Genomic DNA, 27,758 nt, shown 5'->3' on the forward strand with positions numbered 1-27,758 from the left:
ATTTCAAACATTTATGAGAGAGTAATTTGAAGTTGAATTAGAATTTTTTTATTTAAGCCAAGTACTAAGATATTTGTATTTAAATTAGATGCTTTTGCTTCTGTTGAAGTTTTAGCTGCTTCATGAGCAATTAATCTTGTGTAATTGAAAGAAAAAAGAAAAAAATGCATTAGCTAAGTACTAGTAAAAAGATTCAAGAAAGTGCTTTATATTTGTGAAAAATTTACATAGACTAAGTAAACACGAAAAATAACAACAAAAGAAACAAACTTTACCCGCTGTATACACAAATGAGTAGAATGGTGAATACTTGAAGCTTGTTTAAGTTACACAAAAGGTTCTCGACAGTTTATAAGTCTTTTTGCCAACAAAAAAATTACTTTCCATTTCAAAAGGAGCAAGAAAATAATGATAGGGTGGGGCTTAAATCATATATTTTGTTTAGGAAATTGTGTTTGTACAACGCAGATTCTTAATTTGAAAGGAAAGAATAAATTAACACCTTATTTTTCTCCCCATTTTTGTATAGTCAGCTTATTTGGGTTCTAGCTCGCTTTAATTATTTTTGTATTGGTATAGTATGAAGAAAATTTAAAGTCGTAAGTACATTTACACAACTATTTCCAGCCTAACATATTTAATTTCTAAAAACAACAATACTATTCAAAAATTTTTGGAAAAAGTTGCGAAAGTTCGCTATATTATTTTAATTCTAAATGACAACAAAACACCAAGTCCCTTGATATTAGAAGTCGGTCAATTATGTACAATAAGAAGCAAAAAATACATGTCAAATTCTACTTTGACACAAAAACTATCATGTTGAATTACAGCAGAGAAAATTTCTTCAAAATGACAGCGGATATGTATACAAAAGTCTCATTTGTCAGCTGTTTTCTTTCATGGTGCACTTGTTTTTAATTTCAGATGACAAGCAAAAACTAGAACTTTAATTTCGGGAACTTTTATAAACAACTTTTTAAGTCAAAATTTTAAGTTTTTATTCAATAGGGTTCTTTGCTGTGTTAATGAATATAACTTATGTCAGATATTCGTTTTTGCAAAGTATCAGTTTGAAGTAATTTTATATTTTTGTATCTAATTCATCCAGTATTTATAAATAATCTTAGTATTTCTTCTGTGAGGTTTACTTCACAGCTCAGTATAAAACAAATAGTTGTAAAAACATAAATGTTTAGAACACAACTACTTTACGGTATAAGTTTCATTCAATATATTTTCTTTAAATAATGGTTTTTGAAAATAAAAAATATACTAAAAATATACTGACTGTAAAAAATGTGTGAAAACATTTTATCAGCAACATATGCATGTCTTTATTTAATTTAATACAGCATATGTTTTAAATAATTTTTTCCTTTCTTAGATTAATTGACATTTAAGTAATTAATCATTACGCCTGTAAGACTTAATTATAAAAAGAAGCATACTAGAAATATGAATAATTATTTTTTTTGTGTTGTCTGGTTTAGGAATCACCTTCTACTTAATCCTTTTGAAATTAAATTTTCTTCAATAAACATTTTGTAGCTTTATTTGTGTAACTTTTTTTCAATTTTAAAATGAAATTTTCTCAAGCTAAGTTTTTATTTTTGTTTAAAAGCATTTCAGTTTATATATCTTTTGATATAATTCTTTTGATATCTTTAGCTAATATAGTATTACGATTGTTCTCTCTTTTTTAAACATTGATCATGATCTAAATATTAATCGATCACGTATTTTTTGTACTGAATAATATAAAAAACTAATTTTTTCATTTAAAATTTTTTTTATATCTTTTAATAAAATATTTTTTTACTACAATTTTGAAGATTTATAGAAAATAACAAAAAAAAACTAAAACTAATGATAAAAACTGTAAACAATTAGAATTAAACTGTCAAAAAAAATTATATACCTGTTATTTTTGTTTACTTAAAAAAAAGTTAGAAACTATTTTTATTAAGTCGTGTCTTCCTAAACAAAATTTTACTTACTTAAAATAATAAAAATAAACAAACTTAAAAACATGTAAAAAATAGACTTTTATTATTTTTCAGGACAAGTAGTTCTTGCTCGATCACTTGACAGAGAAACGGAGGAATATTATTGGCTGACAATAGCATCACGTGATAAGCAGGGTTCATATCTATTTGAAGACTACATAAATGTAGCAGTGACAGTTATGGATGTTAATGACAACTATCCAGTTTCTGACCAGCCAAGCTACAATATCTCGTTAGTTATATAGAACATATTATGTTATAATTGAGTTAGAATACTATTAACTACAAGTTGTTTGAAAAATTAAAAAAAAAGTACAGTAAAATAAAAAAATTAGTGAAGATTGTTTGAAAATATGATGGCCATTAACGTTACGTTTATTACATAAACTTAAAGTATTTTAAAAACTACAAAATCTTAAACTGTATATATATAAAGTATAATATTATTTATTTTTAAGGTTAAAACGAATAGTTGCAAAAATTGAATTAAATGTTACTTATTTACAGTGTGGATTTGGGAACTACTGTTAACATTACTATATTAAATATACAAGCTTCTGACAAAGATGAAGGTTAAAATGGAAAGTTTACATACTCTATCTTGAAAACAGAAATATTCAAAATAAACTCTGAAACAGGTTAATTTCAAAAGTATTTATGTGTTTGTTTGCTATTTCGGAAGTACAGAAAATTTGTAAAGAAAAGGTTTATTAAGCTAGTGTTCAGCAACATTAAAAGATTAAATAATTTAATTGTAAACAGAAAATGTGTTATCCATTTAGTTGATATAGGATTTTTAGAACATTTAAAATATAACTGTTTATAAAAATCTACTATTCTTAAATAACACTTTGTTCTTTAAATTTGAAAATTTTAAAATTTTTACACAATTTTATATTTTAAGTTCATAAAAGTCGTTTTGTATAAATTTATATAACCTCTTAACTTATATCTATTTTTTAACGTATGCATCTTATTTTTTGTACTACTTATAACTTTTATTGTTTACTAGTATAAGTTGTTTATATTTACCGTTTGAATAATAAGTTCGTTTGTAAAATTCTATAAATTATAATAAGTATTAAAAACTGTAAGTTTAAGCGTATGTTAAAAAAGATCCTAGCGAAACAAATTCACTGGAATATGTAATAATAATACAAATCGTAGAACATTCTCAAATTTAAAAAACAAATGATTTCAAATAACTTTATCATTTAATTAAATTCAACTTATTGTTGTAAATCAAAATTGAAAATAAACATGCTTTCTGACACAATAAAAAAATAGTTATCATTCAAATACAATTGAAGGCAAAATCATTAGCGGAATATAATTAAATATATTTACAATTCTTTTTTACTGTTACTGCTGATATTTTGTTAGAAAATATACGTAGTAAAATTTAGTGCATACGTCTTCAAGTTCAGCGTGACGTCGAAGTTTTTATACGTGTTTTTTTTGTCATTTTAATTAGTTTTTGTCTACTTTTGTATGTAATTAGCTGAAAAATGTAGCCATGTAAAGGTCAAAACGTTTGTCAATATGATAGGTATGCTAACGATAGTAATTAGTATTTAAACTTAAGACATATAATGCACTTGTTAAGTACACTACAAATAAAACGTTCTACTAGAGCTATAACGAGTTTGGTTAGATCAAAAAAATAAGTTTTGACTAAAAATGTACTGAGTTTTACTCACTTAAATCTGTTTCAAATTTATATTTAATTGAACATTGTTTCCTTTGTTGTACATGAAAAATTAGAACTACTAACAAAAAATAAATATGTAGATTGAATCTATAACAGAATACAATAATTAAGTTATAAAATTTAACAAGATTTTAATAAAGTCTCAAAGTTGAAAAAACAAAACTTATATGACCTGTAAGTCACAATGAAAACTAAATTCACTCACAATACCCTGTAAGATTACAAAAGAAACCCAAATTAAACAATTGAAACCGCTCTCACAGAAAGTAGGCTAATCCCTATTTACTTTTACCGTTTTATTTAGCTAGTCAAAAGCTATTTTGAATGTCTTTTGTAAATCAGTAGCGCGTAGAAGTAAAAAGATGACATTTTAATTTACGTGTGATTAGACATATTAAAAGTCGCAGTCTCTATAAGAGCTAATTCCAACCGGATATTAATAAAGTTTTTAAATTTAGTTTGTCAAATATAATTTAATATGATACTGTTAAATAGCAATAAGTAAAATATAAAAGATTTTTAAGGTTTTAGTTATCTTAAACCAAGCCTATAGTTTGGTGAAACTGTTTATTTTTATTTTGAATAAGGGGTTTGTTTGATAAACTGATGTCTGGTGGATTTATTTTATTTCAAAAGCTTTAAATTAATATTTTAAAACACATTTATAGTGTAATATATTTTTTTTGTAACTTTAGATATATTTTTGCTAAAAATAACTAAAAATTATCAATTACACAGGTAAAAAGTTTAAGGCAAAAACAACATTGACATAATTTTGTTTATAGAAATATATACCTAAAATATGTTCATAATAGTGTAAAAAACTACTTATATATATAAAGTAAAAATAATACACATACTTGTTTCAGTAAATGCGCATAGGTTATGCTTAACACTTATGAAAATTACCTTCAAAACATTAAATTGCCATAGAAACAAAAGAACCGAAAGAAATTGTAAAATTGCTTATAATAGCCAAGAGTTTGTTTACATTCACTAGGAAGATCAAACGCAGTTAAACTGCTCATTTAGCAATTATTTGTTTTAAAGCAACAATGCTTTGCAAGTGAACTTGTTTTGATTTGAAAGCATCAATCTAATTAAAAATGAAAATATAATAAAGTAGTAATTATTTCCTGTTCATTTGATCCCTACAAATTATGCATAGCAAAGGTTAATTTTATGAGCAAGTGTTCTTAAATGATTAATAACTTAAGTAAAGATGGCTGTAAAAAAGTTATAGTTCAGCAACTCAAATATAAAAAAAGTCTGATAAAAAAATTACATTAATTTTATCAAAGAAAAAAATTATCGAAAAATAGATATACTTAATTTTTCTTACAGAGACTTTTATTTAGCATATTGACATTTTTTATTAGAGAAATATCTGCTTTAAACACTTGCAGTACTTCATTTTGTTTTATTAAAATGCTGAAATAAATGAAATAATTTTTTTAGTTTTTGAATAAGATAGCAATTGCTTGTGTTACTTAAGTTAAATTTAATTTTTAAATGATGTTACAAAACAATATTTGTTTAATCTTGCTTTGTGTATTGTCTCAACTATTGTTACGAAATATTGAATGAAGCTTATAAATAAACATAAAACTTTATTTTAAATAATCTTGTTTGTTCAAGAAATCATTCTTCTTCTGCAATTTAATAAAATCACATGTTTTTGTTATATACGAGTAAGGATTGTCTATTCAATGAAACACGTCAAAATACTTGTGTAAACCACAATTACTTTAAAAATCCGAAATTCATCTGATAAAATAATAAAAATAAAATTAGAATTTTTTACATTTTTTGTTGGTTGAATTAAAACATAAAATGGGTAATTTATCAACTAATGTTATTGAAATGCCAGTTATGTAGATAAACAAGTATACTTAATTCCTAATTAACAAAACATGTCTTATGCACTGAATTAACCTCAAACTAAATGCAGCAAAACATATAATGATTGCTCTCAAGTCTAATACTTGCGTTTAGTTCTAATTTTACAAAGTAGATCTTATTATCATTATTTTTGTCAAAAATATTTTTTAACACCTTATTAAATACAAGAATAAACTTGTTGTAATTCTAAAGGTAACAATTAAAACATTTTTATTAAAAATGTTCTGTCATAAAACCTACATTTTGAAATGAACTTTTATTAAATACGTTGTCAAAAGTTTTATACAGACTTTGCAATTGATTGTATCCTGTATTATTATGTTTTTAGCAATCAATAATACTAAAGTTTATTTGAAAACTCTTATGAACAAGATCTTTAGAACTATTTTACGATTTGTTTGATGTGGTCAGACTTTGAATTTTCGTTTCCTTACAACAATATGCATTTGAAAGCAAAAATATACAAATTTGATGTTAGCAGCCAGGTGTTTTATTTTTTAATTTAAAAGATATTATAAAAATAATACTTTAACACCTACTTGTTTGTCTTAATTATTTGAATTATTAAGCTTACTTAACAAAGCAAAGTGTATGTGTTTAACATCAAAATAAATTTAAACTAGTCTGTATAACTTGTTTAAAATGCAAGTAATAAAATAAATTATATTCATTAACTTGGTTTTCTATGGTGTATAATTTATGAAACTGAACAGAAACGTCGTTAAAAAATCGTTTTTATTAAACAGTTAAAATACTGACTATTACTTTAAAGTTCATAATATATATGTTATTCTTTACATTCGTATATACAGTAAAATAAACGACTGTTGAAAGAAAATCTTTTAAAAGTTTCAAGTACTTTATTTTTTTAAATAGAATCAAAAACAAATAATATTGAAAAATAAAAACAATCTAATGAGTAATACACTTGATGTTATAACACAGTTAAAAAAAGTTGTACGACAACAAAAACAAATCAGTTAAGTTTTTGACAAAAATTTCTTTTGTTTAAAATAAAATTACAATAAGGTACATAGGATAATGAAAAAAAAGAACAAATATAAACGTTCATACAAAACTGTTATTTCTCAGCAGGAGACTAGTTCACAAAATATAAGAAAATTTAGACAACTTGGGTGGTTACTTCAAAGGAAACCAAAAGTCTTGAAAAATTATTTTACCTATAAACTTTATAGAATTGTTTATTGTTTATTACCACAAAGATAAACAAATAACGTAATTGTAGAAGAGTAATTTATCATAATTTGTTGTCTTATAAACATTAACCAAGTGGTTCTGTTTATTAACGAAAACGCTACCCTAGCTTATATTAACATTAAAATAATCATATAAAGTATTAATTAATTTTTATAAAGTCTTTTCATTTATATTAGCTTATATTAAATAACTAAATAAAAAACATTTTTAAATGGAATTCTTTTTGTGCTTTTAAAACAGCTTAAAGTATTTAAAGTTATGTAAATGAAAAGCATCAAAAAAAGTATTTTAACTTCACAGCATTCCCACGCTTTGTAGTTCTGTGTGACTTACCGCAATTATGACGTAATTAAGAATATATAAATTGAACTTGTTTAATGCCAAGTTTCTGTACAACTAGACAAAACTAAATGTAATTATGTATTTGTGTATTAGGATAATTTATAAACTACTTTTACAATAGTTTTAACTCTATTATTTAATAAACTAACACTAATAAAAATGAACAAAATGTTTTAAGACTAGAGTATACGTTAGGTAAATAATACTTGTATTTTTTATTTATTAATTTTTTTATAATTGACAAAGTTTAATTTTATTAACATTTATACGTAGTTTCTCTATAAATTAAAAAAAGACAACGTTTGATAACTAATAGAAGAAATAAGAATGTTAATTAAAAATTAGTTTATTTTTTCAAATGTTTAATTTTTAATGATGTAGTGTATAACTAAATAAAGAAGTAATTCTTAAGTTTAATATAAAAAGTAAACTAAAAATTTGTTATGTTTTACTATTTTTTTAACCGTTTTGAATTTATTTCTAGGTCAAATTTACACTGCAAAAGAGCTGGTACCAAATGTACTTGGTGGATTAAAACAAATTTCGTTCGTTGTAAGTTTTAATTCAAATATTCATGAAACTATTTATAAAGTTTAGTCTAAACTCAAGATCTTATAATGTAATATGACTCAACTTAAAAGCTTTAGTTTTAAATTTTAATCTTTATTTATTTTTGTGATGATTTATGAGGTTTCCAATTTACAAAAAACTAAACGTAATTTTTTTATAGCTGTGTTGATAGATATATTTATCTTTAAAAGATATATGTGTGGAGTATCTGTTGTATCTTAAAGTAGTTGTTTTGTTTAAAACTTTATTTAAAGTTTTGATTGTGTTTAAAATTGTAAAGATTAAATAACATAATTTTAAAAGATACTTCAAAAATAGAGAATACTTAAAACTTATCAAAAAATTTTTTCAAACTTACGATTTTATGACGTAAAAAAACTCCCGTCGTGAAATGAACTGTAAATTTTTGACACAATTTATTTTTTGTATTTTTTCATAAATCTATGTTATTGAACTCTTGTACAATTGGTAACTTCATACTAAATAATAATGAAAACTTATTAAACTTACTTTATTTACTTTAAGTTTAATTGAAGCACCTTTCTTCTTTTAATAATGTTTGTTATATAATACCTAAATATTTGTACTAAACTACTAAAAAATGTTTTATTTTTTGATTTACATGTTGTATACATATTTAATTATAATTAATCTTAATGATAAGTTTAAACTGTACTTAAATAAAAAGCTAAAATAACTTTTATTTCAAAACTAGAATACAGAAACTGACAAAAAGTATAAAGCTGGCTCTATTTTTTCATGTTTTGTTATAATATTAACAACTTTATCTCAAAGGTTTATGTTGCGACCAGCCAAACTTCTACTTAACAATACATAATATTATCAAACAAATTTTAATTTGACATGATTAAAGAATATCTTAGCAAACAATCTACACAATATTAGCAGTAAATTTAAATTCGAATTACTCATAAAATTTTGAGTCAAATCCTTAAAAAAAAAATTCTTTCTGATGACAGTTTTCAGATTTTACACTTTAAGTTCGTAACCATTTTTATTACTAGATTCTTAAGCTCTGCACTTATGTGTTCTTTTTCTATGACCTTACTGATTAAATAAATCAAAAACTACTAAAAGAAAGCAGTCAATTTATTTTCTTCGCGTAATTAATTATGACAACAATAAATATTTCAAATTGACCTTGACTTACGATTGTTTAGAGAAAAGGTTTAATAGTTTAAATAAGAAAGTTTTTACTTTCCCAAGAACAAACACTTGTGTTTTTAATTGACCAAAAAGTAATAAGCAAACAACCTTATAATAAATATCTGAAGTTTAATGCTATTTTATTTACGGTTCATTTAGGAAACTGTTTTGTATTTTTATCTATAATGTGTTTTCAAGCTAGTTAAGTTATCATAATTAACTGATCATAAATTAAGTCGTATGTCTTTTCACATGAAGTTAGCTTTAGTAAAGAACGTCTATTGTTAACTAATAATTTTTTTTAAATTTAAAAAAATTAAGCTAAATATGGAAGATAAAGGAGTACCAAGTTTATCATCTCAAGTCCCAGTGACTATAAACTTTAACTAGGAAAACTTTAATGAAGGTGCACTTTTTATTTGGTGAGATAACAATTTATTGTCGGATATTCGGTTATGGAGAAACTGACAAGATTCACAAGAAATGTCAGTTGTTAATTTATTTTTTTTTTGTTACACGTTTATTTAATTATTAAGCCAAAAAAAAAGTTTTCTTATACGTTTTTGTTTACACTAAATTAGATAAACTACAACAATATAGTATATATTGTGCAAAATTTACAAACAGTTTGTTCAACCAACTAAATTATAAGTTTTTTTTCTTCTTTTTTTAAAACCTTACGAAATAATTTCTAAAGTTTAAAAAACACTAAGATTTTAAAATATTATTTATGATAAATAGGTCTAATGGCACGTTTAATACCATTGTGTTGCATTTAAACTACAGAATTCGAATAAAAGCATATGGTACTCACCAAGAAGCAGTAGATATTAAATACTCATTGATTGAAACGAATGATTACATAATAGATGAAAACACTGGGGTTATACACACAAGTAGCAGCAACTACAAACTAAACACAGTGCAAACCATTAGGGTAAATTTTTATTTAAATGATTTTCTACTGTAATTGTTTACTGAAAAATTGTAAGCAGATTACTCTACAGTTTTAACAAATTTTGTAATTACTCTAGAAGTCCACAGTAGTAACAATAGCGTTGAAAAAGAAAATTTTCTTCTCTGTAATCTCTTTTCAAGTTTAAACTAATTTTAATTGTTAAGATAATTATTTAAAGGTAAAAGCAACAGACAAGTATTCTAATGAAGCTTCTGTGTTCTTTAACCATAACCTGGGTTGAACGACCAAGCTTGCCAAGAAAGTCTAAACTTGCATTTGAAGAGAGAATTCATAGATACAAATATCATGAATATACAAATTTCAAACTTTACAGAGACAGATTTATTGCAAACATTAAACCTGAAAAATCAATATACAACAAAAACTTGCAGTACATGATAATTGGTTAGTAAGAAAACAAACTTTTCTGTGCAAGTATAACGTCAAAAATAAAAATATCGAAATGAAAAAACAAATATTAGCTTATTTTATATGTATGTTTTAATAAAATTCTATAAGATAAATTCTATTTTCTGCAGAACACAACTACTTGAATAATTACAGTCGAGTTAGCTCAAATTCATAAATACTATTTTTATGTAAAAACGAATAATTAAATACTTTTCTTTAATTTTACTTATGCATAAAAATACATTTTAAGTAAACTTCGACGCATTATAAGAGTCTAAATTGTTGTAATTAAGTTATAAAATGAATAAATATTTGTGAAGAAAAAAACCTTTAATAAAAGAAACTTACTTTGTGAAGAAAAAATTTACTAGCTCTTTTGATAGCCTTAAAAGAATTTTTAACATTCTTCAAACTACTAAAAACATGTTATTCTGTATCATGATAAAAGTTTATGTGTAACAAAAACTTCTAATCTGACAACACATTGACCCGATAATCAGACAGAGTAAACCGATAATCCATCTAAAGCGGTTAAACGCGGCCCACCAAAATGTCTTGATGGTTCTTTAAGGTGTTTATAAACAAAAAGTTATATTTACTAAGTCAAACATAGTTTGATATTTTTTTCTTAAATCTTTCAAGTATTTATTTTTTATTTAAAAGAAACTTAAATTTATACCTTTTAAAACTGAGCGCAGCTAAACAAATTAGTTAACTTTTTATTTTATGTTTTCAAATTTAATAAATATTATTGACTATCACTTATTAAAATCTTACACATAAGTAAAACAACAATAAATGTTGTAAAGTATAATTGACACAACCCTTAAAAACACATTCACTTTTGAGAAAGCAATTGATCAACTCAATCGATTTTTTGTCACCAGAGAATATCAATTTACTGCAGCTTATATCCGCCTCAAATATAAAATATTATACAAAAGATGTTGATTAAATTGCTTTTTAATTTTAGTTTATCTCTTAATTGTATCAGTAAAGGCAACGCATTGCTGTTTTATTGATTTTTATATACAGTTAATAGTTCAGCTTCTTTAAAAAAAAGTTTAAATTTTTTTTTTCTAATTTGAAGCAGAAAAGGATTTAAAATTTAAGAATAGTAAAAATAACCTTTGTGGTTTGTTTAGGATTATTTTGAAAAAGTTATAGGTAAAATTATTGAAACCTAAACTTTTTAAGCTGAAAGTAACTGATGTGTTTGGTGAGCTTAAACCACTAAAATATGTATATTTTTGTTTAAAGAATATTCTTAAAGTTTTACATATAAACATTATTATGAGCGTTTTTTCAAAGTTTTTATTATTGAATAACAAAAGGCAATAGCACCTTTATAGTTTTGTTTTCATCGCAATTATTTCGAATAATACGAGAAAATAATTTTATAGTAAGCCAAACCAAACAGAAGTAATAACATTATTTTGACTTTAACACCCTTTTTTGAAAGATCTCACCTCTATAATATTTTAATTTTCAAAAAATACAGTTGGTCCTTTTAGTAAATGAAATCTTAGGTCGCTCCGTTGTATACAACGAGAAAATCAATCTTTTCTTAACGAACTTGCGCTATGAAGTATATTTTATTATATTTTCGATTTTAAATAAACTTTTTGCTCACTTCCAAAACACTTTCAATTCATCCTAGACCGTATTTATTTTTATAAACTATTTTTATTTGTATTGTAAGTGTTTTAAAATGTTTTTAAAAATCTTTTTTTTTTCTAATGTACTAAATAATTTTTAAAATGTATAAATGTAAACAATTAGTAAATTAATTTTTTTCGAAATTAAAAAGTTTTGATACTAAAAATCTTGACAAAAAAGTTCAAAACTAAATAAATTGGTTTCCTTAGTAGAATTACGTAAAATAAAAGAATAAGTGACAATTTTTGGGTTCTAAGTACTTTGAAATAAAACTATTAATTTAAAAACAGACAATGAGTTGGAAACGCGTCAGGTTTTAGTATAACTGACAATTATATGTCACATATTACTTTGTCATTTTGTAATTACTTTAAACTATCAAAAATTTTCAAAAGTTAAATTAAAATTGAACATTTTAGCAATGCAAAATCATTTTTAGTTTCAGTTTGTTTATTAGCTTTAGTTTTAGGCAAAATTATTAAATTTTCTGAAATTAGTTTTAAAATTAGGTTGACCTCAGTAAAGTTATACATTTTATCAAATAGTTTCTTGAATTTTTAAATGTTTTTCAAAAGTTTAACCTTGATAAAGTACAAGTTATCCGTACTTACTATAAAATAGTGGTTTTTAGTCCTAAAACATCTGCAATAAAATAATTATCTTACTAGAAACATTTATGATTTGCATCAAAACAATAACAGATGTTTACAAAACTTTTAAAATCTACCTGACACTGATCTTTTTAAAGATTGAAAGTTCTGACACATAATTCAATAATCCAATTGATACCAGTCTGCATCAAGTAACTTATACCGGTTTCAAAATAATTAGTAATGCTTATTGTTTTTAATATTTAATTACCTGTCAGATTAATCAACATTTCGTTTCCTCTGGTTTGTTAGAGATCAAAGAATAAAAATAAAATTTCGTGAGTTTCATTTAGAAAATTTAATTAGTTATTAAATTTAGTTTATTGGAATTCTTTATTAATGTTTATTTTAGACAGACACATGCTATTGAAAATTATTGCTAATTGAACAGTTTGAGATTTTTAAGTTAATACTTTTATTGTATAGCAGATTTAGATAGCTTTATATGTATTCAACAATTTAAAGCAAATTTACAGAAATTAGTTTATGTTACTATCAAAAGCACTATTAGAATAACAGTATATTAGGTTTTAGCAATTTAATGAAACAGTTTGTTAACGATTTGTGCAAATTTTCCTAGTAGACTTTAACACAAAGTTTTGTAGAGCTTTCAAGTCCTATTATGACGTACGACTGTTGAAATTTGCTGAAAACAAACAAAAGCACAAACTTTATGTCTTGCTCAAATTTGTATTATTAAACAAATATTCTATACTTAGGGGCATTAAAACATTCAAGAACCTAATATTTACCTTTTAATGAAGTTTTTTGAAAACCAAAGCTTTACAAGAAATTAGTTCTTAATAATCAGTTACTTATAAATTAGTACTGGTTTGTATTAACCTAAATTATTAATAATCTTTTTATTTACGACATTGATGTATTAAATAAAAAATTTAGTTTTTAGTTTTTTGTTCAAGATGTTTGGACGTATATGCATTTATTGTACAACACTAAAAATTATAAACATAACCTTATTTTCTAGGCAACAACGCTGGAGTATAGAGAATTGACGAAACCACCGGTGGTTTGAGCGCTGTCAAGTGGCCAACAATTCAAAATGAAAACAGCGACATTGTGCGGACAGAAATTTTAACAGTAGAAGCTCGCGATGGCGGTCAAAATTCTCGCAGTTCAAGAAGAACTTAACCTTTAGTAAAATGTTATTAATGCAGAAAAATGAAGTGTTATCTGTAAGCACTCTAATTGAGCCTGGATCAAAAATAGGTCAAGTAAGAGCTTACGATTTAGATGTTACTGATCAAAATAGTTTGAAATACTTCATTGAATCTGATGGTCCAATGAATATAGACAAGGAGTCAGGTTTGCTAATTTTATGAAATATTATATTTTGTAAGTGTTCATTAAAAAACGATAAAGTTAAAAAAATTAGTATGCAAAGCTTATAAGTCATATAAAATACTCAAATTTAAAATTGACTTATAAAGTTTAATTTCTACAACGTTCCTACTTACAGGTGAAGTATTTTTAAATGATCTAACTCAGGGGTCGGCAAACTGCGGCCCGCGGGCCAATTGCGGCCCGCGAAAGGTAAATCTGCGTGGCAATAATTTTTTGTCAAGTACAAAACTGTTAATTAATTTTTGAAGCTTTCGTTGAAAACTATTTAAACCAAGTGAAAATCTTTGCTAAACAATAAAGTAATAAAGTTGAAAGGTATTCAATGAGAAAATAATCGTCATAACTAAGTTACAAATATATGATAATAAAACAAACAGATGGTGATGAAACACAAATGAGAAACTTCAAAATAAACAAACTGAATGGAGCAATTACCCTAACACAAGAGTTAGATTATGAAAATAAAAATTATTTTGAGCTTATTGTTGTTGCATATGTAAGAGAAGAAACTGAACTTATGGCTGAATCTAAAGTAAGAAAAACTTTCTTGAAGTTTTAAAAAACTGTTTGATTTGAAGTAAACAATTCAATTTCAAAGAAATTATACTGTTAGGTTTAATAATATATATTTGTAAACAACACAAAATATATTGCTTATTCAGATAACAATTGAAATTGAAGACATAAACGACAATCGACCTCAGTTTGATAGTCTTTCATATAAAACTTTTGTTGTTGAAAATAAATTGCCATATGAACCGCTTGTACAAGTCAAATGTAGTGATAAAGACTCTACAAAATATTCAACTATCAAGTATAGGTAACGATTTGAACTAAAATACCAAATATTTATACTGTCTTTTTTTAAAACTAAAAGAAACTAGATATTACATATAAATTAGATTTCATTTAATTGCTTTTTGTTGGCAGTAAAGTGTAAAATTACTGAAGTTAACTCAAATGAATTTAATTAAATTTTCGTAAATAAGTTTAGTTTAGTTGATAGTACTGCTTAATTAAAATAATATAAAACAACACTTAGTTTTGTAAACTGAATTATTTTTTTTCAGGTTCAATGAAAGTCATCCATCTTTTAATATCAACCCAGTGTCTGGGATGGTTTCCCTGAAAAAATCTCTGGACAGAGAAAACTACATTGAAACAAAAGGAACAATTAGTCTCAAAGTGTCTTGCACAGACGGAAAATATGTTGATAGTTCAAATATAATTGTCACAATTAAAGATGTTAATGACAGAAAAGCTGTGTTTAAAAGCGACTCAAACCAGTTTAATATTTCTGAAGGGTAAGTGTTTTATAAAAACTATAGAAGTTTAAATATTTATGTGGTCAAACAAAATTATTATTTTTGTTTCTTTCAGGGCTAAAGCAGGATACAAAACAGCATCAGTAATGTCAGCGGTAGATCAAGATTCTTCAACAAATGCTTCACTTGTAACAACAAGTATTATTAAAGGAGATCCTCTTCATTATTTCGATGTGTTTTTTCAATCGAAACACTCTTTAGAAGCTTCAGGAATGTACTTAAACATTGGATTTGAAGTAAGGATTTGCATATGTTTAAACTTAAATGCTTTGTATTACAAAGAGTTGTAATAATTCTACTATTCTTAGGTTGCTAATGATATTGATTCAAACATTCCTGATGTAAATGAAGTTACTGTCTCAGTTTTTGACGGAATTCATCACTCTTATGCACAAGCTACTATAAACATTGTAAACCGAAAGTACAAACTACCAATTGGAAAACCGCTTTGCAAAAAGGTTGACTTCTTTTATTCCACTTTAGTTACTACGTTTTATACTTAAAATAGCTTTACAAATTAAAAAAATACATTATTACAAGATATAACAACTATATGCTACGGTCGTTTAATACATTTTATTTTTTTACAGCTTTTTTACAACGTATCTGTCAATGAAAACAATAAAGTAAACTCACAAATAGCTACAATCGACATTGCAGACAAATATAGTAAAGCTATTTACACTTTGATTGGAGAATTTAAAAATAGATTTTCATTCGACGAAAGTACTGGTTAGTAAAACTTTAAAAGTAAACCAACAGTTCTATAACTATTATACTATCTAAATATACTTTTTTTAGGAATAATTTATGCGACTGAAAGTTTAGACAGAGAAGAAAAAGATAGCTACCACTTAAACCTTCAAGTTAAGTACTCGAACGATTTAAAGTGCCTGATACAGGTAAAAAAAAGATTAAAAACAACTATATTGATTAACCATTCAAAAAAAAAAAACGAATTATGTCTTACTCAAACTTATTTTCTAGATCTTTATAAAAGTGTTAGATGTGAATGACAACTGGCCAACATTTACAAAAAGTCAATTGAGGGTTCGAGTAAAAGAAGATTCGGTTGTGGGAAGCGTTGTTTATCAATTTGCTGCATTTGATGCTGATATTGGTTTGTTTTTTGAAATCAGATACAACTACCTGAATGAAAAAATAAACTTAGTTTAAAACAAAATAAAATACATTTTTTTAAGATTATTTTTTGTTTCCAAAAATAAATAAGTTTTAAAACAAAAACACACATAGTATTTTATTTTAACTCCTTTAACTAACATTTTAGGTGAAAACTCTCAACTGAAATATGCTCTACAACGTCACAGTTTAGATTCAGTTCCTTTTGAAATTGATGAAAAACATGGTTATTTGATATTACAAAGACCCGTTGATCGTGAAATTAGAGACAAATACCGTTTCAACATTACTGTTAGTCAAATTTTTTCTTAAACTTGATAAAACTTTAGTTACAATTTTAATAAAGTTTCTTAAGCAGTTAAAGTTACAATAGGTGAAGTTTTATTTTGTCGACTAAGCTGAAGAAAATTGGCAAACATGCTTTCATATACAAACATAGAAACATATTGTTAACTCTATACACGAGATACAACTATAGTTTTACAATAATTTTTTTTAAAGGTAAAAGACCAAGGGATTCCAGTTAAGTCAACATCAGTTCAAGTTAATTTAAGAGTAACAGACGTGAATGACAATGCTCCTGTATTCAATCAAACAAATGTTAGTTTTCAGTATCTAAAATGTTTTATGACTAAAAATCCGTTGACCGTTACTTATTTACTATAAAATTTACTTTACAAAGAGTGGTGTGCTCTACTATAACAAAATAAAAAAATTAATAAAGAAACCTTTTAATTGTATAATTAATATTAATCGACTCTTTTTTTTCAGTACAAAGCTGAGGTTAAGGAAAGTGCCAAAATTAGCCATCTAGTGGCAAAAGTTGAAGCATTCAGTTTAGACGATGGAGTAAATGCGGATTTGCAATACCTCATTGTTGGAGGAAACGAACTTAACAAGTTTCAAATCGACAGTAGATCAGGTATAAGAGAATGACTTTAAAAAATGACTACTTGAATCATTTATATAGTAACAACATTCAAATACAACTTTCATTCAAATACAGGAGAAGTTGTTCTTCTTGATGAAGTGGATTATGAGGTGAACAAATATTTTGTGTTGACAGTCCGGGCGCAGGATCTTACAGATGACCCACTTATGAGCGACACTTCTCTCAACATACGTGTCATTGACGTCAATGACAACAAACCTACTTTTAACAACATCAATTTTCCTGTGAGTATAAACTGTTTGAATAAAAAGGTTTAAATTAAAAGCTAATGTTTTTTGTCTTTCAAATTAAAGATATTCGAAAGTCGACCATTATTTATTATTTTGTTAAAAAGTTCAAATCTGGTCATAGTTCGTGCTAAAATCGTAATTTAGATTCTAGATTTAGGGATTTAGAGTTTTCAAACAAGTTGTTAATTTCAGGTATTTGTCAACGAAGATGTCATTGATGACGTCATAGCAACAATAACCGCTTTTGACAAGGACCAAGGCGCAGGGGGCGAGGTCAAGTACTCGTTGCTAAGCAACGAAGCGGACCAGCTGCCGTTCCAATTGGATGAGGACAGCGGTCGGCTGTCAGTGGTCGAACCGGGTCTCGACTTTGAAGCCCGCCGTTCGTACGCCTTTGAAGTAGTTGCCAGGGACAACGGAACTCCTTCCCTAGCAACGAGCGTCGACGTCGCTGTCAAAGTGAGAGACGTCAACGACTGTCGACCGCGGGTGGCGCTCAAGAGTGTGCATGACAACGTTGCGTTGCGTTGTCAAAGTGACGTCACGACAAAGTGCACTGCGAGCGTGTCGGAAGCAGAATGGAGAAACGTTTTTTCGGAGGAGGGCATAGTAACGGTAGGGGCGACGGATGATGACGTTGCCAAGGGAAACGCGGCCCCTTTTAAATTTAATCTCGACTCACAACTTGCAGGTTAAATAACTTGTTTGTTGTGTGTATACATTTATTTAGCTCAAACTTATTTATATAAGCATTTCAAAAAGCCCATTTCAACTTGTTAGTTAATGTACGGTATCTCTTTTTATACATGAAACATAATTAAAAAAAATTTTTATGAAGAAAAAATTAAATTAAACTTAACCATATTCTTTTAACAGGTGAATTTGTTTTTAATGACAAAAATGTGCTGATATCAAACAACCCGTACGAAATAGAAGACATTTCATCAGATAAAGCGGCTAAAACGTTCCATTTCACCATAACTGCTACTGACAGTGGAAATCTCGAATCTTTGCCTCTTTATTTAGAAGTTGTCATTTTGAAAGAAAGCAAGTATCCACCGGTTTTGATCTCTCAAAAGATTCAAATTATGACTACTGAAGGTTTGTTCAAATATAAACTAATTTCGAATATAATAAAAGGATTTTATTATAACAACCAACTTGTATACACGAAAAGATATATTAATAATTTACCCAAACTTAGCTACCTTTTATAATTATTTTACTTACTTGAATATTAATTATTCGTCTTAAAATAGTTTTTATTTTTACTGTTCTGTTTCAGATTACTTCAAAGGAGGAGTGATATCTTCAAAGCTGTACGCCACCGACAACGACCCCCACGACTTGCAGCGGCTCACCTTCAAGATCGACTCGCTCGCCGACTTCGAGTCGTTCACGGTGAACCCCCTCACCGGCAAGCTATCGGCGACCAATGGCGTGCGAGGTCGCCACAACGTCACGGTTGGCGTCAGCGACGGCAGCAGGTACTCGACGGGCCGGGTCGCCATCGAAGTGGTGAAAATTTCAAAGGAGTCGATTCAGAGTTCGGTCCAGGTCACTTTCGAGGGGATTTCCCCAGAAGCGTACCTTTCGACGGTTCACGGCAAATTTTTAGCGGCCCTCGGTGACATTCTTCCAAGGGGTTCGAACCCCGGTGAAAATGTGGAAGTTTTGTCCTTGAAACGCTTGAATGATTTCAATGCGCAGCTGGTGTTCAGCGTGAGGTCGCCGAAGCGTGACGGCCAGTACCTGAAAGTCGGCCGCCAGCTGAAGGACTCGCTGCCGCTGCTCACCGAGAAGGCGGGGGTGAGGGTTACGGACGTCAGGGGGGAGGAGTGCGACCTCGAGTGCGCCCACGAGTGCCGGTACGACGTAAATGTGACGTCATCAGGGGAAAGTCCCGTCACCACGAAAAAGTGGAGCTTGCTGACCCCTCATTGGTTCGAACGCGAGGAGAATCGCGTGTGCAGGAAAGGTCACGCGGGTGTGAATTGTGCTTCCGTTTGCGCTGGAGTAACGGACGTGTGCGAGGAAGTGGGCGGAAAGTGCGAGCTGGACGCGAACGAGGTGCAACGCTACCGGTGCGCGCAGAAGAACCGAAGGAACATCGCGGTTTCTTTTGGGGGAAATTCCCTGATCGAGTACAAGCTGAACAACCCTGAAGTGTTCAGTTTGTCGCTGAGGTTCAGAACCCGGCAGCACGACGCAAAACTGCTGGAGGCCGCGGAAGAGTCGGGAGGCAACTTGGCGCGCGTCAGCGTCGACGAAGGGAAACTGAAGCTGGAGTTCGCGTGCGGGTTGGACGGCAGAAACATGCAAACCATGGAAATGAGCGAGTCGGAAATGAGCGACGGAAACTGGCATGACGTCACAATCGAACCCATTTTCGACAAAGATTGCGCTTATAGGTATGAAGTTTTTATTTTAGTTACTATTCAAATTTATTTGCAAAATTTTTGTTGTAAGTTCGTATAAAACTTATGCTTGTTACTAGTAAGATATAATAAGTGATAGTTTTCTGGCTTAGAGTTTTATTTTAGCTGCTTAGTCTTATTATAACAACTTTTATTAATGCTAAAACATAACTACAAAAGATTGCGCTTAGATGTATTTAGCTTTAGTTTTCTTTACTAGTTATTTAGTTCTTTATCAGTTAGTTTTATATGCTTTTCTTTGCTAACTGTTAAAAAGCATGCATTGGATCTAATTTTACCAATCAAGTTACGACATGTTGTTGTTAGTAAACATTTGCATGTACTATATATTGCTATATATTAACTATAACTAATTTTGATTATTCTAAACAAATTTTTACAGGTTGGTAGTAGACAGTAAATACGAGGCTACAGGAGCATTGGGTGAGAACAAAAAAAGAAAGTTGAAATTTGACAAACTTACACTGGGAGGATTAGATAAAAATAATGATGGTATCATTGGATGCATTGAAGAAATTAAAATTAACCAAATTTTAATTCAAGATCTTCTTCATTACAATAAATTGAGAATTACTAAGAAACAAGAAGTTCTTGATAGGTTAGTTTCTGTTTCTATACTTTTTATACGTTAGAAGAATATATGGTTATGCTAAATAAAAACTATACGAATTTCCTACTATGTTTTAAAAAAATGTATAAATCTAACTATTTTGATGCAACATAGACATTTAGTTTTAATGAGATGAATTTCATTGAAGTATCAATAAACAATATGTTAAAATCTACCTAATTTTTCAGATGTAGCATGGATATTGGGTCTTGCGTGAATCATTTTTGTTACAACGGCGGTAAATGCGGACTAGACATGTCTTTAGAGGGAAATTCCCCAATATGCAAGTGTAGTTCGGGTTATGCAGGGCCTGATTGTCGCAAAAGGAAGGTTTGTGAAGACTTGCCGTGCAAAAATAAAGGAATTTGCCATTCACAAGCTGTTGAAAGTTTTAGGTTGGTGAAACTTAAAATAATTTATGTTGTTTTAGTTATTTCCTCAAATATTCAATACTTACATTAATGAAAAAACTTAATCTTTCTTTTTGAACTTTCAAGTTAGTAACTAACTGTTTTTCATTTACATTTTACTGGTAAAAAATATGTTTAGTAATCTATGTCAAAATAAAAAGATGGTAAACATACTTTTTACAGATATGAACTTAATCTTTTTATGAACTTGTTCTTTGCTCACTTTTAGCAATTAGTAGTACTTTACTTATGGGATATAAAAACCATTAGTTTTATCATTATCACAGATGCGAATGTAAAGAAGGTTTTGGAGGAGAATTTTGTGACGTCATATGCAAGGAGGGGTTCACCGGAGTGAATTGTGACGTCATAATAAATAAATGTTTCAGTTACGATGAAAATTTTACTTGCAACTGCTCTTTATCAAATGAAGGTAAGCTTTTTTACTATGGATATTTGCTTTGGATGTAGTAATATGTAACTACAAGCAACAAACTAATTTTGACTGCAAACATGTTCTAAAATTTTTATTATGTAAAAATTTGCTCAGAATAAACGTGAAATTTGAAGTTTTCATGAGAAATGCTTTAAACACTTTTTTTCATAATACGTAAAGTTTATTCAAATAAAACACTATGTTATCTTTTTAAGACGTTATTTACTAATATTAAAAATATATGCTTTTAAAAGCTTAAGACTTTAAAATTCAACAGCAGTATTATAATCAACTACCATAGTATAATTTGTTTAATATGGATTCTTAAAGACGACTTTATCACTTGTTTATTAAAACTAATCCTAATGTTTAAATAGGGATGTATTTTTGTCACGCAATATTTCTTTTTTTTTTATGTCACGCAAAAACTTATTAAATCTACTATTTATTGAAAAGTAATAATAAGAACGTAATAAAATACTATTTATTAACTGTATGTGTAAAAAAAGTATATAAAAGTAGCATAAAAAGGGGAGCCGATCATTTCTAACCCGCTATCATTTCTAACCCGATCATTTCTAACCCGATCACTTCTAACCCGATCATTTCTAACCCGATCACTTCTAACCCGATCACTTCTAACCCGATCACTTCTAACCCGATCACTTCTAACCCGATAATTTCTAACCCGATCACTTCTAACCCGATCATATCTAACCCGATCGTTTCTAACCCGATCACTTCTAACCCGATCACTTCTAACCCGATCACTTCTAACCTGATCATTTCTAACCCGATCACTTCTAACCTGATCACTTCTAACCCAATCACTTCTAACCCGATCACTTCTAACCCGATCATTTCTAACCCGATAATTTCTAACCCGATCACTTCTAACCCGATCATTTCTAACAAGATCATTTCTAACCCAATCACTTCTAACCCAATTAAACCCAATCATTTCTAACCCGATCATTTCTAACCTGATCACTTCTAACCCGATCATTTGTAACCCGATCGTTTCTAACCCATTTACTTATGTTACGTTTTAATTTTTTTATCTGGATTTCATGAATAACAAACTAGTTTTAATGAAGTTATTGAAAAAAATATAACTTTTATTTGCTTTAAAACATAATGATTTTAATGTGTTACGTAAATTTAGTATAAATTTCAATTTTAGTTTTAACTTAACATAATCTTAATATAATTTTTTACCTCATTTTTTAATTTTTTTACCTACACATAATTTTAGTTTTTTTCTATTATTTATTTTGTTTTTTCAATACAATTTAAGAGACGTTTTTCGTTAATCTTATACAATTTACTAAATTGTTTACTTTAAAGTATTTTGAACTCTTCTTTGTAGGATTTTAAAATAAGCAGTGATAATTATACTTTAATTGGATCTTATTGTAATTAACGTGACTACATTAGTTTTAACATTAGCAAATCTTAAAAACTAAACTCTTACAATTGTAATATTCAGATACAAACACTTTTATATTACGGTTTAAAAACTACATTAAAAATCTGATGTAAATGTTTTATTATTGCTTACTAATGTATTAACCTTTTATAGTAGGATAGTTTTAAGTTTCATCTTAATAACTTATTCAAATTGTTATGCAACTTGCATAGGCCTATTAAGATAATGTAATTCAAACAAACATTAAGAGAAGTTAAAAACGTTTGTTATATTAAGTGGAAAAGCCTGGTTTTTTAGAAACCAGCTATTAAAACAGTTATGTCATATAATTAAATTGCAAAAGTTGTTATGTCGATTGACCGTCTAGATTTCACATCATTAATAAATTCCTACTTAGTTTTAGAGCAAAAAAAAATTGTTTAACACTAATAGTAAAAAAGACAAGTTTATTTGTTTAACAAGTTCGAGGGTAATTAAATATCACTTATGTTTTAATTGCGACTTAAATTAGTACTTTAATTGACAAACATTTCTATAAAATTACTTTATTATAAGCAATTGAAATAACGAAAGTAAAAACAAAATAAGTATTAGAAATAAACATTTTGAAATAGAATAATAAATTATTTATAGTTAAATTAAGTATAATTAGGAGCAGAATTTTATAAAAACTACATTAAGTTCTTTGTTTATTTTAATCAAATTTTTTTCCAGACGATTATTACGCAAAACATATTTATTTTTTATTCATTACAGTAAAGCCAGCTTGCAGTCTATTGACTTTATTCTCGGTGGTATTTTGCACCTCTAAATTTCTATAAATATGATGAGTTTTTTCTTTATTAAAAATTTAAACCTGTATAATAGGTTTCACAATACAAAATGGTTTTATTATTTTGTTATAAGTGTTTAAGTTATATAGTTACCCAAATAGTTTATACTTACATTTCATATCAATGATCGCTAAATAATCCAAAATTTTTGTGTTTTTGAAAACCTGTAAAACAACAATTTTCAATAGATATCAAGAAAATTATTTTAGAAATATCTACTATTAATCGTGAGAATAATCGTGTTTTTGCAATTTTAAAATTTGAAAACTTTTAAATTTTTAAGAAAAATGTAAATTTATTTTGCCCTACATAAATTTTATTTCAAAAGAAAAAGAAAAACGCGTAATAATAAGTTTTCGACACTAAACTTTCATAGTTAAGTTTATTATAATTAATTATAATTTAATTACAGTTAATTTTTATATACAATTTACCAGTTGATTTAAGAATTAATATTAAATCAAAGTTCGAGTAAATGACAAGTTCTGAATATTTAAAAAACGTTCTACCTCTACTTTTGGTTTTGTATTAAACAGTATACACTTTAGTTTAAAGAACTTAGAATTTAATGATATTAACTTTAAATGAAACCACCATTATAATTACAATTACTAAATTTTATTAACTGTATTATTAAAATTTTCATAAACGCTGATATTAATATTTTTAAAAAGTTGTATTTCATATAAATTCTCCCTGAATTGGCAAAATGGTAATCTTGTTTCTACATTTAAAAATATACATTAACCATATAGAATAATTTCAAAAGAAAGTACAGAATAAACTTTAACCGCTGCGATACTCATTATATTTCTTACATTGACGACTATCAAAACTTAATATTTAATCCTTAGAATACAAAAGACTTATACTTTTCCTAATGCTTTTTAAAACTAATTAACTACACTTAACTAATGATCCAATTTTAAATCTTATTGTCAAAACAATAAATAAACCAATTAATATCAACAATTAAATTTAACAAAAGCTATCTGAATATTAGGTTTTATTTTAAACAAAATAAACTAAACTTCACAAAAAAACAGTTTTGTTGAGATTAATTTGTTTTTAAAACAAATTCTTATCTTAAAAAAAATAAATTAATATATTAGTACAGATCGGCTAAATAAATTTCGGGTTAGATATTATCGGGTTAGAAACGATCGGGTTAGATATGATCGGGTTAGAAATGATCGGGTTAGAAATGATCGGGTTTAATTGGGTTAGAAGTGATTGGGTTAGAAATGATCTTGTTAGAAATGATCGGGTTAGAAGTGATCGGGTTAGAAATGATCGGGTTAGAAGTGATCGGGTTAGAATTGATCGGGTTAGAAGTGATTGGGTTAGAAGTGATCAGGTTAGAAGTGATCGGGTTAGAAATGATCAGGTTAGAAGTGATCGGGTTAGAAGTGATCGGGTTAGAAGTGATCGGGTTAGAAACGATCGGGTTAGATATGATCGGGTTAGAAATTATCGGGTTAGAAGTGATCGGGTTAGAAGTGATCGGGTTAGAAGTGATCGGGTTAGAAGTGATCGGGTTAGAAGTGATCGGGTTAGAAATGATCGGGTTAGAAGTGATCGGGTTAGAAATGATCAGGTTAGAAATGATAGCGAGTTAGAAATGATAGTAAACCCATAAAAAGTACGTAGTTGAACTTGGAAAATTCATAGAAAAAAAAGCTCAAACAGTTGTAATTGTTTAAAATAGCTTATAAGTTCCAAGTCTAAAAATTTTAGCTGAAAATTCAAATCAACAAAATAATAATGATGCTATCAGGTTGCAAAACTATCCTAGAAAATCAGACCAACGCGAAGAAATCATCATTTCCTTATTTAATCCTCATAATTGTTATTTTAATCGTCATAATCGTTGCCACCATAGCAACTGCAGTCGGCTGCTACGTAAGAAGGAGGCGAGGAAAAAAGATGCGAACCGGAAGTACTATTTCCACTAAAGAAAAGTTTTATTTGACACAACTGAAACACAGAGAAGGTTTGAGTGGTTTACATTAATTAATTTTCAAGTTTAATATTATATAAGTCTTTGAAGTTTAATTCACTAAAAGCAGAAATATTAACGGTCTATAAAATGGTTTATTTCATAGATCACTCGTCAGATGGAAACCAGTCGATTCCAAAGCCACCGATTCCTGCAAGACCTGTTGATTATCAGAGATGTTCAAGAGAAATTATTGACAGCATGGTTGAACAAGTAAATATAATTATTATCATATATTCAGTTCTTAGTTTACAGTTTGCATACTTCTAATTACTACAATTTAATTATTTAATTATCTGTTTTTAAAAAATTTTAAGTTGAAAACCAACAATGAAATCAACAATTTAACATTAAAAAAATTAATTACATGTTTTAAAATAATTTTTCAGGAGCTAAAGAACAGGAAACAGTCAAATGACGTATTCGACAAAAGTATGACGTCATTCCAGGACAATGAAAAATTGACGTCATACCAGGATAATGGAAAGCTGACGTCATTGGCTTCCGATTCAACTTCGTTTCAGAAAATTCCCATGTCTTGGACTGACTATGAGCACAATCATGTAAGTAATATAATTGTTAACACCAAAAATATTAGCTCAATTTGAAGTTGTTATTTCTGTTAATTAATTACTATAGTTCACACCTGTAAACTGACACAATGGTTATTATATTATTTTAACTATAATAAAAAAAACACAATTTTTCTATTTATAAGTATGATTAAATAAAATTTTAAGTTATTGTAAGCTTTCACTGACTGTTCATTAAAACTATAATTAATTTTTTTAAGTATATGTTTAATTTCGTTAAAACAAAATGCTTCAACTAATTTTTAAACCATCACAGTTCAGCGGAAGTATATCTGGTTGTTCGTCTTACAGCAAAAGAACTCCGATCCCGTCTGCGAAATCACCGAAACTGTTCACCAGGATTCCCAGATTCCAGCAGCAGTCAGTTCACAAAGTAGCAAGCAAGCAGTCCATTGCAGAACAGCGTAAGTTTGATAACAGTAGTCGAGTGGTAGTCAGGCGTAGTATGATTCTTTATTAACTTTTTCAGTTGACTTTCTTGTTTTATATATTATTTTAATACACTTTTCTCTGTAGTTTTAGCAGTGTTTTAGACTCTAATAATAATATGTTTTTTTTTTGGAAAACATTTAAAAAATCCAATAGTTTTAAAGCTTTTTTTTATTTGAAAAACATGTTAGTTCTCACTTTTAAAAATTCTTATAATGTAAAATTTTCTTTAAGACTTGATCACTTATCATGTATAATTGTTAATAAATTAATTCAATCACAGTTTTAAAATATTAGCAGTATGTTAGCTAGACGTAGATATACACTGATTTTGTTTTAATTTTTCAGTAAAACTTTATAATTTTTAGATTTTCAAATTTTTAACATTTATTTTACTTAATTGTATCTTTTGAAGAAATTTTTGATTGTGTTTTTATTATAAGATATACTTACAAGTTTAAAAATATTTAATATCTAATTTCAGTTCTAAACAAAGTTAAAAAAATATTAACTTTTAATTAGAACATCTTTAAAATGTAAATTTTGTAACTTTGTTTTTTTTTCTCACTGTTTTCTTAACTAAAATTTGTTTAACCACAGTTTTGTAATCCTAAAAAGTTGGAAGAAAACCAAAAAAATTGAATTTAGCAGAATTCAACCGTAATACAGGTCTATAAATAAAAAGCTTGGTTATGGTGATTTTTGTACAAATTTAGCATGTACTCAAAAACGTGGTGTTAATCATTATAATAAAATAACTTCAATTGTTTTTTTCTGAAATTATCTGAATTTTGAAAGTTACTTGTTTATGCTAACTTTCAAAATCTTTAACATGAAAGACTTGTTAAAATTACGTAAAACATTGAAAAATGATTTTGTATTTATGTAGTTAGGTATATCCGGTTATAAGCTTTTGCTTGTTGTTTCAAAATTTAAAGATAAGTATGTCAACTATTATTATCTATCCTGTTATAC

At 27.4% G+C, this 27,758-nt stretch overlaps 1 protein-coding gene across 1 annotated transcript in view; it reads left to right on the top strand.

Moving 5' to 3' along the window:
- Positions 1 to 27,452, top strand: part of LOC145828992 (protocadherin Fat 1-like) — a 29,434-nt gene extending 1,982 nt beyond the window's left edge. The window contains exons 2-29 of the mRNA XM_082936736.1: positions 2,064 to 2,241; positions 2,517 to 2,581; positions 7,667 to 7,734; positions 13,583 to 13,624; positions 13,773 to 13,920; positions 14,337 to 14,491; positions 14,622 to 14,779; positions 15,030 to 15,263; positions 15,340 to 15,520; positions 15,593 to 15,742; positions 15,875 to 16,016; positions 16,086 to 16,186; positions 16,272 to 16,404; positions 16,573 to 16,715; positions 16,926 to 17,024; positions 17,196 to 17,346; positions 17,431 to 17,600; positions 17,799 to 18,297; positions 18,483 to 18,707; positions 18,892 to 20,017; positions 20,427 to 20,642; positions 20,843 to 21,049; positions 21,352 to 21,497; positions 25,540 to 25,755; positions 25,868 to 25,974; positions 26,151 to 26,324; positions 26,611 to 26,758; positions 27,384 to 27,452. Coding sequence (XP_082792862.1) covers positions 2,064 to 2,241; positions 2,517 to 2,581; positions 7,667 to 7,734; positions 13,583 to 13,624; positions 13,773 to 13,920; positions 14,337 to 14,491; positions 14,622 to 14,779; positions 15,030 to 15,263; positions 15,340 to 15,520; positions 15,593 to 15,742; positions 15,875 to 16,016; positions 16,086 to 16,186; positions 16,272 to 16,404; positions 16,573 to 16,715; positions 16,926 to 17,024; positions 17,196 to 17,346; positions 17,431 to 17,600; positions 17,799 to 18,297; positions 18,483 to 18,707; positions 18,892 to 20,017; positions 20,427 to 20,642; positions 20,843 to 21,049; positions 21,352 to 21,497; positions 25,540 to 25,755; positions 25,868 to 25,974; positions 26,151 to 26,324; positions 26,611 to 26,758; positions 27,384 to 27,391 — 5,390 coding nt within the window. The 3' untranslated portion in view covers positions 27,392 to 27,452. The remainder of the gene's footprint in view (positions 1 to 2,063; positions 2,242 to 2,516; positions 2,582 to 7,666; positions 7,735 to 13,582; positions 13,625 to 13,772; positions 13,921 to 14,336; positions 14,492 to 14,621; positions 14,780 to 15,029; positions 15,264 to 15,339; positions 15,521 to 15,592; positions 15,743 to 15,874; positions 16,017 to 16,085; positions 16,187 to 16,271; positions 16,405 to 16,572; positions 16,716 to 16,925; positions 17,025 to 17,195; positions 17,347 to 17,430; positions 17,601 to 17,798; positions 18,298 to 18,482; positions 18,708 to 18,891; positions 20,018 to 20,426; positions 20,643 to 20,842; positions 21,050 to 21,351; positions 21,498 to 25,539; positions 25,756 to 25,867; positions 25,975 to 26,150; positions 26,325 to 26,610; positions 26,759 to 27,383) is intronic.
- Positions 27,453 to 27,758: the final 306 nt, after the last annotated feature.

The sequence above is a fragment of the Thalia democratica genome, chromosome 2, assembly GCF_965202585.1.
Source record: "Thalia democratica chromosome 2, ktThaDemo2.hap1.1, whole genome shotgun sequence".
Lineage (NCBI taxonomy): Eukaryota > Metazoa > Chordata > Thaliacea > Salpida > Salpidae > Thalia > Thalia democratica.